A 12,745-nucleotide genomic window follows, 5' to 3' on the forward strand; every position below is an offset into this window, starting at 1 on the left:
TGAAATGTAACCTGGGGGAAAAAATCAAAATATAAAATTGTATACCCATGGTGATTACAACTGAGAAAAGCCTGAACGTGAACTTGCAAGATGCTAACAGTGGTCTGTTAGAGTACAGACTCTACGTGAGAGTCTGCTGTTTTTCTGAGGAGAAAGCAACCGCTCCCCTACTTGTTACAATATGGGATTTTATTACCTTTATAATTTAAAAAAGTTTCTTCCCATCTCATGGAAACCTTTTCTCTGCTGTGGATACAAAGAGCTGCACTCTGCCTCTTACTCCTTCAAGACACACCTCTCCGAGTCCTTCTCTCACCCTATAGAAAGGGCAAGCCTTCTTGTGTCAGCGTATTCTCTTCTTCTTTTTCTTTTTTTTGCTTTTTAGGGCCCCACTTGCAGCATATGGAGGTTCCCAGGCTAGGGGCTGAATCGGACCCGTAGCTGCTGGCCTACACCTCAGCCACAGCAAAACAAGATCCAAGCCATGTCGGCAACCTACACCACAGCTCACCTACACTGGATCTTTAACCCACTGAGTGAGGCCAGGGATCAAACCTGCATCCTAATGGATGCCAGTCAGATTCATTACCACTGACCCACAACGGGAACTCCCAGTTATTCTCTTCTAAATGCCAATGACATTTCATGGGGCCTCTGCGGAATCACCCCTCCCAAGTGAGAATATCAGGTACCTTCACTCTCCTTCCTGTAAGTACCAAGCTGTTCCAAAGAGTCAGAGAAAGGGCTCTGTAACTTCTCAGTAAGACACAGAAGGAAGTGGCACAAATTCTAAATCAGCCACCCTCAGGGAGCCCTTGAAAAGATGGGCCAGATGATACCCACTCTGGAGACCTCAGTCCAGCCCATTCTGGCCCTTCAGAAACCATTCCATATTTCTGTCCTCCAGGTATGGATAAGCTTCTTAATTGACCCTAAACATGGGAAAGCAAAGGTGAAAAAGCAAAAGTGACGTAAACACCCAGCAACAGGGGAGCGATGAAGGTACAGAACATGTACTCAGTGGAACAGTCGGTAATGTCACAGGACAATAGCTAGGATGCTACATACAGGTCATGTGGCAAAAGGCTTCTAAAGCAAAGCAGAAAGAGCAGGTTCCTCCATCGCACTTCCCCCTGACAACAACTGCTCTTAACACAGACTGACCAACAACAATTAGGGTTTACAAGACACTGACTATACCCAGGCCCTGTGCAGTGTGCCAAGCACGCATTAAAACGTCACAGTAATGCCACTGGTAGGGTTGCTGATTCTCATTTTGGAGAGAAGGGAACTGAGGCAAGCAGAAGGCTAAGGAATTCTCTCTCATTTAGTCCTCCCAGTGGCTAAGGTTTAACCATTCTGCTAACTTTCCTGTGACCACACAATGTGGGGGGAAAGGGTGGGAAAGAGGACAAAGTCCTTCTCCAGGGCTCACACCTCACTCACGTCCTAGATTGAAAGGGAATAGGAAGAAATCTGAATTGCAAGGAGAACTGACTTTGAAAAAGAACTTCTTATTCTTCCCTCTATTGTCTAAACTTCCTCGTGTTCTGTTCTTATAATTTAAAAACAAACAACAAAAACAAAAAGAAGGGCCACAGAGGTTTTTGGAATGCATGTGTTTTTGTGCATGGTTTTTTTTAAATTATGTCTTGATCAAAAGACTAAATAAATGCCAACTGAGCATCTACTGTACTTGGAGGTGAAGGGAAGGAAATGAGGAGAAAAAAAGAATGGAGAAGAGCCAAGGCAAGCCTGTTCCAAACCAAACCAAACTGCGCCAGGCAGCTACCCACACCACTTTTTTCTTTTATTACTTTATTTCTCTTTCCACCAACTCTTCCCATTTACGCGTAAATTCTAAAATCATGGTACTGGACTGGCAGAGGACACAGAATGTCGCAGAGTACACTCATGTCACACAGCTGCAATGAACAAAGCTGGGAATAAAACTTAGGTCTCAACTCCCAATCGTGCATTCTGTCACAAAGCTTACTTGTCCTGTGCTGAACATTCCCCTCTCAGCTGACAGTCTGCATTTACTGGAGTTCAAATACACGCCATCTTCCGAAAATGATCATTCCACGTACTTAAGAGTATTTAACAGTGCTCAAAAACATACTAAAGGGTTCAGGCATACTATCTCATTTGAAACTCAAATTGCAAATGTTCAATTTCTAGCAATTTTGAAGCCTAGCTAGAAACAGAAAAAGCTAAAATAGATAATACTTTTTTTTAATTTTGCAAGAATAAAAATGAATGACGTATGGTGGTCTCTTCGGAAGAAACCACATGCAACAAACAAAATGAAATGTTTCCCACACACAAAAAAAAGTACTGTCAACATACCCTCTCCCAAAATTTCTCTGAAGAGTGAAAGCAGGCAGCAGGGATACTGGACGCCTTGGATGGAGGAGGGGCCAGGCTCAGAGGGAGCATGTCACAAACAAGAGGGGGACTAGCTCTGGAGGGGGCTCCAAGCCCAGTGCCCCTTCCTGTGCATCAACAGGCTGAGCCTCAAATCCCGGTAACAACTACGTTAAAAGTTCAAATTATCATCCTCTTCTCATTTCCTCAGCTGGCTTCCAAAAAGACAGCAGATTCAGAGCCAGAACACGTAGTTCTCCCGTCCGAGAGGCCCTGTGGCCTGCTGCCCAAAGCCCAAGAAAGAGCCAAGAACTGCTTTCCAGCTGTGTGGTCCCCCAGGCACCGGACAACCCTGCGCCCAGCACCCTGGGCATTGCTTCCTGCCAGCCAGCATGCCGGGGCCCGGCTAATTCTGCAGCAGCAGACTTTGGTAAGGAAGAGACGGACACCTCCCCAGGGCAGGAAGGATGATCACCCCACGCCCCGGGTGCCCCTCAACACACATGCCTCCTTTCTCACAGATTACCGCTGAGCCAAATCTCACCCAGATCTCAGCAGCACAAAATGGGAAGGAGGAGGGGGCAGGGAGGATCAGAAAGAACCCCAGTCCTGGTGGTGCCCAGATGCTTGGGAGCAAATTACTAAAAAGTCAGTACTAACTCCGTGCTGGGTAACTGATGTGATGTATCAAGAAAACTGCACAATGGGAGTGTGCCGTGGGTTAAGGTCCTGGTGTTGTCACTGCAGTGGGCTGGGTCACTGCTGTGGCATGGGGTTCAATCCCTGGCCTGGGAACTTCCACATGCCAAGGGTGTGGCAAAGGAAGGAAGGAAGGAAGGGAATGAGAGAGGGAGAGGAAGAAGGGAGGGAGAAAGAAAGGGAGAGAAAGAAAAAACCGCACAATATATAAGATGTGTGCAGCCTGGGCCCTGGGATCAGTCGGCCCTGGGTTCAAATCCAGATCTGCTGCTTGCTGGTTAAGAGACACTGAAGTTCCATGACCTCTGAGTGTCTCAGGATCCTTGAGTATAAAGTGAAGGCAGTGAGAGTCCCCAGGGTGGGGCTGAGTAGAGCCTGGAAGAAGGGTCCTCTGCTCCCCCAAAGCTGTGGCTCCCACTCCACCAAGCCCCCTGTTTCTGCACACACCATGCTGCTCGGAGATGGAGCAGGCGGGGGTGGGGGTGGGGGTGGCGGGCCCGCCGGCCAGAGCCCCAGCCCCCAGCTTTCAGCTCGCAGAGTGTGCAGGGCCGAGCCAGAGCCAGACCTCCTCCTTGATGCCCCAAGACCACCCCCGACCCCCGCCCCCTCAGCAAAGGGCCGGGCCACTCACGGCACTCCTTCTCGTCACTCTTGTCGAAGCAGTCGGGCAGCCCGTCGCACTGCCAGGCGCCGGGTATGCACCTGCCGTTGCTGCACATGAAGTTGCCTGGAATGTTGCACTCGTTGGTGAAGTTGTTCCCTGGAAGCAGCTGGCTCTCTGGGGGAGAGAGGGGACGGGGCGGTCAGACAGCGCAGCCAAGGCGGGAAGGACCTGGGTACCCACAATGCAACGGGCTCTTGCTGGACTTGGGCTGTGCACGTGAGACTTCCGGTGGGTGACGTCACCTCCCAGGCCTCAGTTTTCTCATCTGCAAATTGACCCATATTCAGCCCCACTCCCTAGAGATTCTGCAGAGACTAAATAGAGAAACACACGGCAAGACCTTCCCTGATGCTGAGCGCGCAATAAGTGCTCAGGGACTTGTCTTCTTTCTCCGTCGAAAAGTTTGGTCGTAAAACCCGAGTGTTCTTTTCTGGCCATTGGCAGTGGCTAAAAAGGAAGGTTCCAAGTCAGAGGTGGCGTGTGGGACTCCCAGTGCCTCCAGCAGTAGGAACTGCGGGCTCCTTCCAGGCCTCAGACTCTGCGGCCCTTCACAGACAGAATCCTGAACCTGGGCCAAGTCAGCAGGAATATTGGGAGATAATTTCACTTTTAGGAAACAGGAGCCCCAGCCCACAAAACCGACCTGCCTGAGGTCACACGGGGAAGAGGAAAGGCCAGACTGAAATTTCTGCTCAGGGCTTCTCACCCCCCAGAGGGTACCAAGGTCCCTAGACTGCCTGCCAAGAGTTCTTGGAGACTTAGTGCCGAGCCCCCAGGTTTAGATTCCACTCCACTGAAAACAGTCACCCCAAAGGGCGGCCTCTTAGGCTGCAAAGCAAACGGGGAAAGCCAATATCATGGGGGCAAGAGAGCTGAATTCATCCACCAGTGGATCACGGGGGGAGACTGTCAAGGGAACCAGAATCGGAACAATGTGATCCCTCTGAGCCAGTGTGCTCACCAGTTGGGCAGTCAGGAGCCATTGGGAAGTAAAACAGTCCTAGGGGAAAAGGAGAAAAAAGAGCAGTCCCTCCACGGCTCCCTCCTGAGTGTTGCATAAGCATTTGTTGGACATTTATGACCAGACACTTGGGCAAGATGCTAAACATGCAGAGATGAAAGCTAGGCCTCCTTCCTCCGGGCTGGAAAGGCACGAGGGTACACTACCGATTTTATCACCACGTACCAAGCATCGCATTCCAGACCCCTGACATCATAGCTTCTTTCACGCCGCTGTCCTTTACCACTGCTGTGATTCTGACCTGGAATGTCAACTCGTGGGGTCTCCTGGCACATCCCTCCACACCCCTTAGCACACAACACCTATGTTCCTGTCTCTGACGTGCTCCCTGGCTTCCCCAAGGAGAAAGGAGCACTCACCCTGTTGGTGGCTGTGGTACCACAGGGGTGATACTAAAAATATTTATAACTGGAGCAAGTGGGCAACAAATTAGAAAGTTCTCAGCCACAGGCAGGTGGCACCACCCCAGCCCAGGTGCCACAGGTATTCCTTGTTGACCATCTCGCCTGCCCCACTGCACTGAATTAATACAGTACATGAACAACCCACTGAAAAAGAAGTTTCATAATTCACTGAGGAATTCTAGAAGAGCAGCTCATTCTGCCCTAACTACCTGTTCTAGGCTCCTAAAAATTTCTCCTGTCCCCTCCTCACTCAATCCCCCCCTACAACGGCCAGTCACCAAGTCCTGCATGCTGGTCTCCACTGCCACAGCCACAACAGCAGCCAGAGTCACCACTGTCTCTAGCCAGGACCACTGCCACAAGGGACTCCTGCCTCCCCTCAAGTCCGTCTCTGTAACCAGAGGGACCTTTCTAAAGAGAAAATCAATCATGACACTTCTGGACTTTAAAAAGCCGTAGAAGGCTTCCCCTATGTTCTTAAGATAAAGTCAAAATTCAAGGCATTAAAGAAAGGTCACAGGAAAGAGGTGGCATTTGCGGTGGTCGATTACAGACACAGAGATGAAACCTAAAGCCCTTCACACCTGCAGCCAGACAGCAGAGACAGGGCAGGTAGGCTCAGCACAGGGCACAGCAGGTATGAAATATACACGCACACAGCTCTGATAGTTAGGAACTGTGAATAGGAACCCCTATTTCTGAAGTTCTGCCACCAAGTCAGATACCACTAATCATGCAACTCTATCCATGAAGCCCACCCTCCATATCAGAATCCATCTTAAGACCAGACTAAGGGGAGTTCCCGTTGTGGTTCAGTGGGTTAAGAACCTGACTAGTATCCATGAGAATGCAGGTTTGATCTCTGGCCTCACTCAGTGGGTTAAAGATCCAGCGTTGCTGCAAGCTGCGGCTTTGATCTGGTGTTGCTGTGGCTGTGGTATAGGCCAGCAGCCGCAGCTCCAATTTGACCCCTAGGCTGGGACCTTCCATATGCCACAGATGCAGCCCTAAAAAAAAAAAAAAAAAAAAAAAAGACTGGACTGAGAAAGCCACCACCAACCCTAAGAAGGTCGTGAAGCCACTTGACCATCTCTGGGCAGAGGCTCGGGAAGCTGGAAGGGGCTGTAGGAGAGAAGCCCAGGACCACCAGGTGCTGGATCCTGGCCAGACACGCAATCATAACCCTGAAAACCTACACACCCCAGCTGTTTCCTAACAACTGCTCTGGGCTCCCCCTGCACTCAAGGAACCCTCCAGGGCTCCAGAAGGTAAAACTCCACTCTGTTTTGTTCAGAAATCACAGACACTTGCTTCTAAAGAGCCAGCTCCTTGAAGGCAAGCTCCCTGGAAAAGTCACCGCGACTGTGAAATCTTGTTCTGATAAACAGATTTCCAGAGGCAGAAAACTGGCCCGATTAGATTCCAAAGTGCTTGTTCTGAGAGTCAAGAGGCTGGCGGCACAGGGATGTGACAAATGAGAGGGTGTGATGTGGGGACTAAATAGCACATGGGTCAGACACAGGTGGTCCTGCCAGCCTTGGGGCTCACAGCGCTCCACTGGCAGGACCGAGGATCCTCAGGACCCCGTGAAAGATGCCTCAGAGGAGCGGTCCTTGTGTGTCTGAGCAGCTCCTCCAGGCATGCAGGGGGCGCTGGGCCATGTGCTTTAGGGAAGTGACAATAGTATATCATCAGACTCCAAGGCAGGAGGCAAAGAGGTTAAATCCTGTTGACCGTTTCTTCAAAACTCTTCCTCGCACCCATCCAAGGGGGCCTCCCTAAACTGGTACCATCCAAGCCACGATGACCTCCTGCCCCCTTTAAACCAGCAGGTTCTCAACAGGGGGCAATTTTGCTCCCTAAGGGACACACAGCAGGGTCTGGAGACATTTCTGGTTGTGGCCTCTTGTAAGCAGAGGCCAGGACGGCTGCTGCATGAGCAATGCACGGAACCATCCAACCCGAAATGTCCAGAGTGTCGACTGAGACCCCGGGCCTAACCCAGCCTTCCAGCTGTCACTTCTCACTTCCCCCAGCTCCTTCTCCTCATGGCAGAGGGAGGGGTTTCTTTTCTTCTTCTTCTTCTTTTTAGGGCTGCACATGCGGCATTGGAATTTCCCAGGTTAGGGGTTGAATCGGAGCTGCAGATTCTGGCCTACGTCACAGCCACAGCAATGCTGCGCCAATGACCTACACTGCAGCTTGAGGCAACGCCAGATCCTTAACCCACTGAGTGGGGCCAGGGATCTAACCCACATCCTCATGGACTCTAGTCCAGTTCTTAACCGGCTGAGCCACAACGAGAACTCCAGCAGAGAAGATTTTTAAACGCTACGGACAGCTTCTCTGTGCTCTTCTACTAAACCTAAGACTCTTGCCATGGTTTACGAAGCCTGGCACGATCAGGCCCCTGCCTACTTCTGTTAATTCTCATTCCAACCATATCCCGAAACACAACTGCCCTCTCGTGCAGCAAGTACACAGCACAGCCTGGTCACTGACCCTGTCCTTTCTATGCCCCTCTCACCTGGGGTTACAGGGACTGTAGGCTGAACTGTGTTCCCCCACCCCCAGAATTCTCATGTTGGAGTCCTAACCCCTGGATCTCAGGGTGTGCCTGGATTGAGAGGAGGGGCCTTTAAAGGGATGATTAAGCTCAAGAAGGCCAGTAGCTTAGGCCCTAAAGCAACCAGACTGGTGTCCTTAAAAGAAGAGATTAGGGAGTTCCCATCGTGGCGCAGTGGTTAACGAATCCGACTAGGAACCATGAGGTTGCGGGTTTGGTCCCTGCCCTTGCTCAGTGGGTTAAGGATCCGGCGTTGCCGTGAGCTGTGGTGTAGGTTGCAGACGCGGCTCGGATCCCACGTTGCTGTGGCTCTGGCGTAGGCCGGTGGCTACAGCTCCAATTCGACCCCTAGCCTGGGAACCTCCATATGCCGTGGGAGTGGCCCAAGAAATAGCAAAAAAAAAAAAGACAAAAAAAAAAAGAAGAAGAGATTAGGACTGAGACACCCGCAGCGGAAATAATGTGAAGGCTCAGGGAGAAGATGGCCATCCACAAGTCAAGGAGACAGGCCTCGAAGAAACCAACCCTGCCACCCTTTGATTTCAGATTTTCAGCTTCCGGAATCACGAGAAACTATGTCTCTGTTGCTTAAGCCACTCCCTCCCTGCTACCTTGCCATGGCAGCCCTAGCAAACTGCTGCGTCTGGCTAATGGCGTTTGTCCTTGTGACCTCAGCTCTCTATCTCTGGCTCTGAGGATTCTTCACCGGTCACCCAGTCTAAAGCTGGTCCCTCTGTTTTTCAATCCGGTGACGTCCTGTTTTGTGCTCAGCAATGACACTGTACCATCTCCCCAGCAGACTGCATGCCCGCCAAGGCAGAAGGGCACTGCTTTGCTGAGCTCTGAATCCTGGGTGCCAGGTCCTCAGGAGGCTCTCAATGAATATTTGCGGTCATTCTCAGAAGGAGACCAAGAGTCTCGTAACTGATTGCTTCCCATCCTTCATGCTCTTCCTTGGAAAGTTCCAACCACCCCCCTGCCTGAAACCCCTGGAAAGGGTGAGTGGGATCCATACATACATAGATAGATAAACATTAAGGACATGGGGGTGTCTGGATTTGTGCAAGTAAATTACTACCCTGTCTGCTCTAAAAGAGGTGAGAAATCTTTGCAGCCCGACAGCAGGACTTTCTAGTGGCTGAAATATTTATCCCATCTCAGTGTCTTGGGACACATTTACAATCCAAAAAAGACAAGCATTAGCACGAAGTTGGCTAGCTGGGGTTTTTCCGTCTCCCTTTTCTTTTTTCATTAAGCTGAAAAATGAAAAAGAGTTGCCCATTTTCACTGCAGCAGCACATCACTTACCTAAAATAACTATACCATCTGCACCAAGAATGAAAAAAAAAAAAAAAACAAGTCCTCCCCCATTGGACGAAAGCAAACAGTCTGCCGCAACAGCTTCTTCCAAAATTTCTGGTACCCACAAATTTATTTTTGATGAGGGGGCACTGCAAAAACTCAGACAGCTGCGGTGTTTTTCTCCTTCTGGAACGGGCAGTGAGTGATGCTGACTTTCCCAGCTGAGAAATGGGAATTCTATTGCACCAGCTGGAGCCCTCCACGCACACCTCTCTCTCTTGGCTGACCATCACCCGCTAAGGTCACCCCTCATCATGATGCAATACAGACTTGCCATCAGATTTCTGCCCAATCACTTTCGTTGTTATCCTTTGCTTCCTGGCTCTCCGGCGTGCAGGCTCAATGAACAACAAAGACACACACACACACACACACGCGGCTTAGTGTTCCAGTTTACAGATCTCAACTAGATCTTCCCGAAAACCTCCCCAGAGAATCCACACACATCTTCCTGCTGTCTGGGGCCCACAGATATGTGATGAGACCACTGAAGACGACCATGTTTTCCCTTTGCGTCACTCCTTCAAACATACATGTACATTCCATGCAACAAGTAAGGGGGTCTGCCATGATTTGTTTGTAAACATCCCTGGAAAAATCCCCAAAGGTCCCTTCCACTCCAGACTGCTCTGCATGCTGGCATCGGTGTTGGACAGAACCAGACACATCTGTCCTGAGCCATTTGGTTCTCATCAAACCCACTGCTTCCAGCTAGAGCTCTGCCTCAGGGAGCATCTTGGCCATCACCAGTGGGGGAGGGGGCGTGCATGGATGTCTGAGCCTGGGGTGACCGTGGGCCTCTGTCTCCAAGCACTTAAGTCATTCTGGGTCTCCAGCTCTCTCAAGACTCTGCACACTGCCCTGTCTGCCCTATGAGCTCATTCCAGGAGCCCTAAGCTCTAGTATCTACCTGTTCAAGGAAGATACAGCCCAGGGACATAGATAAGAAGTTATAAAATGACTCATCATGGAGTTCCCACTGTAGCTCAGAAGGTTATGAACCTGACTGGTATCCTTGAGGATCCAGGTTCAATCCCTGGCCTCTCTCAGTGGGTTAAGGATCCTGCATTGCTGCAACCTGCGGCGTAGGTTGTAGACACGGCTCGGATCCCTCGCTGCCACGGCTGTGACGTAGGCTGGCAGCTATAGCTCCAATTCGACTAGTCTGGGAACTTCCATTATGCCGCAGGTGTGGCCCTAAAAAGAAAATAAGGAAAAAAATGACTCATCGGTTCAGCCCAGGAATGCTGATCCTTGGCATCTATAGATTTCACATTTACACATACAGTGTATGATATTTACACTGACCTTGAAAGAAGATCGGGTGTAACTGGGTGTAGTTTTCCTGCAGGGACAGTTTATGGATGGAGCGAGTCACCTGGACAGTGAGTGAGCCTAGCTGTCCTCCCAGTGTCTGCACTGCACATGGCTTTCCTGTTTGCCTCTGCTATGCAAGGCAAAGCACCAATCACTAAACAAAATAACAAACGCTTTTTTTTCCTCCTTAAAGTGAATTAGCAAAGAAAGCCAATGGCCAGTATTAATGAGGCAAGCAGAGAGGAAGCACAGACGTCCAGGAAAAGGACAGTTCTTCACCAGGAAACAGTTTTATAAATTACTTTCATATTGTATTTATAGCCTCATTAAGGGCCCGAAGCTGTTACTTACATTTTTTAGTTATGCTTCATTGCATTTCATGAGGAAAATTATGTCCAAGTGGCACGAGCGGGGTGGGGATTTGCAGAGCTATCAGGATGCCGCCCTCGGAAGTTTCAAGGTCCACAGTTCAGGGGCTGGACGGGAACACTGGAAGATGTGTTCTCAGAATGCTGATTCTCAAAGGTGAGCTCTGAGCCCCACTCACCTTGGTTCCCAACCCTCCTATGTTCCTTTCATGGCCCTTAAGGAGTTGATTATTGACTTCTTACTAGGGAAAAATTTAATATCTACTGAAGCTCTTAATACCTGGCAGGAGTTCTCTTTTTCTGCCTTCACAATAGCCTTCTGAAATAGGCACTGCGCCCATTTTGCAGACCAGAAAACTGAGACTGGAGAATTAACTTGCCCAACATCACACAGCTACAACAGAGGTCTGCCAACTTTTTAGGCCAGGTAGTAAATACTTTGGGTTGTGCAGTTCAGGAGGCCGAATCAAAGCTCTTATCCTGGTACTTCTATAAGCTGAGAAAAAACAATAGTCTACAAAATTTTTATTGAGGAAATTCAAAATATTACCGTAATTGAGAATAATCTTCTGTAGCACAGTCTACTAATGAAAAGAACAGAATTCTGGAGTTCCTGTCATGTTGCAGTGGAAATGAATCTGACTAGGAACCATGACGTTGAGGGTTCGATCCCTGGCCTTGCTCAGTCAGTTAAGGATCTGGCGGTGCCGTGAGCTGTGGTGTAGGTCGCAGACACAGCTTGGATCTGGCGTTGCTATGGTTCTGGCATAGGCTGGTAGCTGTAGCTCCGATTAGACCCCTAGCCTGGGAACCTCCATATGCTGCAGGTGCGGCCCTAAAAAAAAGAACAGAATTCTTCAGGGGGGTGGGAAGAGGGCAGATGACATTTCCCTTGATTGAGGTTCAAAGTTAGTCTTCCCTATCATGAAATCTATTGCAAATGCTTCATTTTTTTCAACCATTTGAAGTATGTAGAAGCCACTTTTAATTCTTAGCTCAGGGACTGTGGTGGATTGGCTTTGGCCCCTGGGCCATAGTTTGCAGACTCCTGAGCAAGAAGAAGGCAGGTCTGCCTAAAGCAATAAAATGGCAGAGGCACCAACTCACAGGGCCTTCTTCTCTATCCCCATTGCACCCACCACACTCTGAAATGATCCCTGTGGTTTGGTGGCTGCTTCTCCCACCACAAAGGCAGGGACCTCCTCTGCCCTGTGTCCCCCGAAAGTGCCAGGCACCCAGCTGACACTCCGGAAATGCTCATCAACTGCACGAGTGATGACTCCTAAGGTCCCTTTCGGTTTTGACATGCTCAGGTTCTGTGGATTTATCTCAACCCCACGTGAACCTATTTATACTTCTGTGCAAAAGACAACGAATAAACAAGATGGTTCTGCAAAACACTCCTGAGCTCCTGGGAAGAAAGGAAGAGAAGCAAAGAACTATCCTGGGTGGACTTTTACAATCATTCTCTTTCCCCCCCACACACACACGGTCCTCGCCAAGGGTAACCCATGTGGCAGGCCCGGGTGTGAATCTGGCCTCAGGCACCTTCTGTCTTTTCACTGTCAGTTGACAGCAGCGGCAGGAAGTAAGAAGCAGGCAGTGAAGAGAAAGCGAAGGATGAGAGCCAGGATAACTTTGTAACCAATTGATCCAGCCTGCAGATAAGCCAGGTTTCAGAGAGGGCAATCGACCCTGCCCACAGCAGCTGTGCAAAACAGCCATTGGGTCATGAAGAAGGATTCTGCTCCAACCCCAGGTTCAGCCCACACTGTCTGTCCAGGCTGTCGGCTTTGCGACCATCGCTGGGGACTGTGCTGCAGCTTACACTCTGCTCTGCACAGGTACATCCAGGACAAGTATGGAAAATGACAAAGCAAAGTTAAGGCAAAGGCCAGAAAATCAGGACGAGCTTCATTTAGACCTCGAAACAAATCTGCATGAGCTCAGGCTAAGGAAGGATTTCTAAAACAAGAC

At 49.7% G+C, this 12,745-nt stretch overlaps 1 protein-coding gene across 2 annotated transcripts in view; it reads right to left on the reverse strand.

The window, feature by feature from the left end:
• The window catches only part of LDLRAD3 (low density lipoprotein receptor class A domain containing 3), a 268,394-nt gene that overhangs the window by 183,266 nt on the left and 72,383 nt on the right, over positions 1 to 12,745 (reverse strand). For both annotated transcript variants that reach the window (XM_047775979.1, XM_047775978.1), the window contains exon 2: positions 3,698 to 3,844. In XM_047775979.1, coding sequence (XP_047631935.1) covers positions 3,698 to 3,844 — 147 coding nt within the window. The remainder of the gene's footprint in view (positions 1 to 3,697; positions 3,845 to 12,745) is intronic.

Source organism: Phacochoerus africanus, chromosome 4 (genome assembly GCF_016906955.1).
Source record: "Phacochoerus africanus isolate WHEZ1 chromosome 4, ROS_Pafr_v1, whole genome shotgun sequence".
Lineage (NCBI taxonomy): Eukaryota > Metazoa > Chordata > Mammalia > Artiodactyla > Suidae > Phacochoerus > Phacochoerus africanus.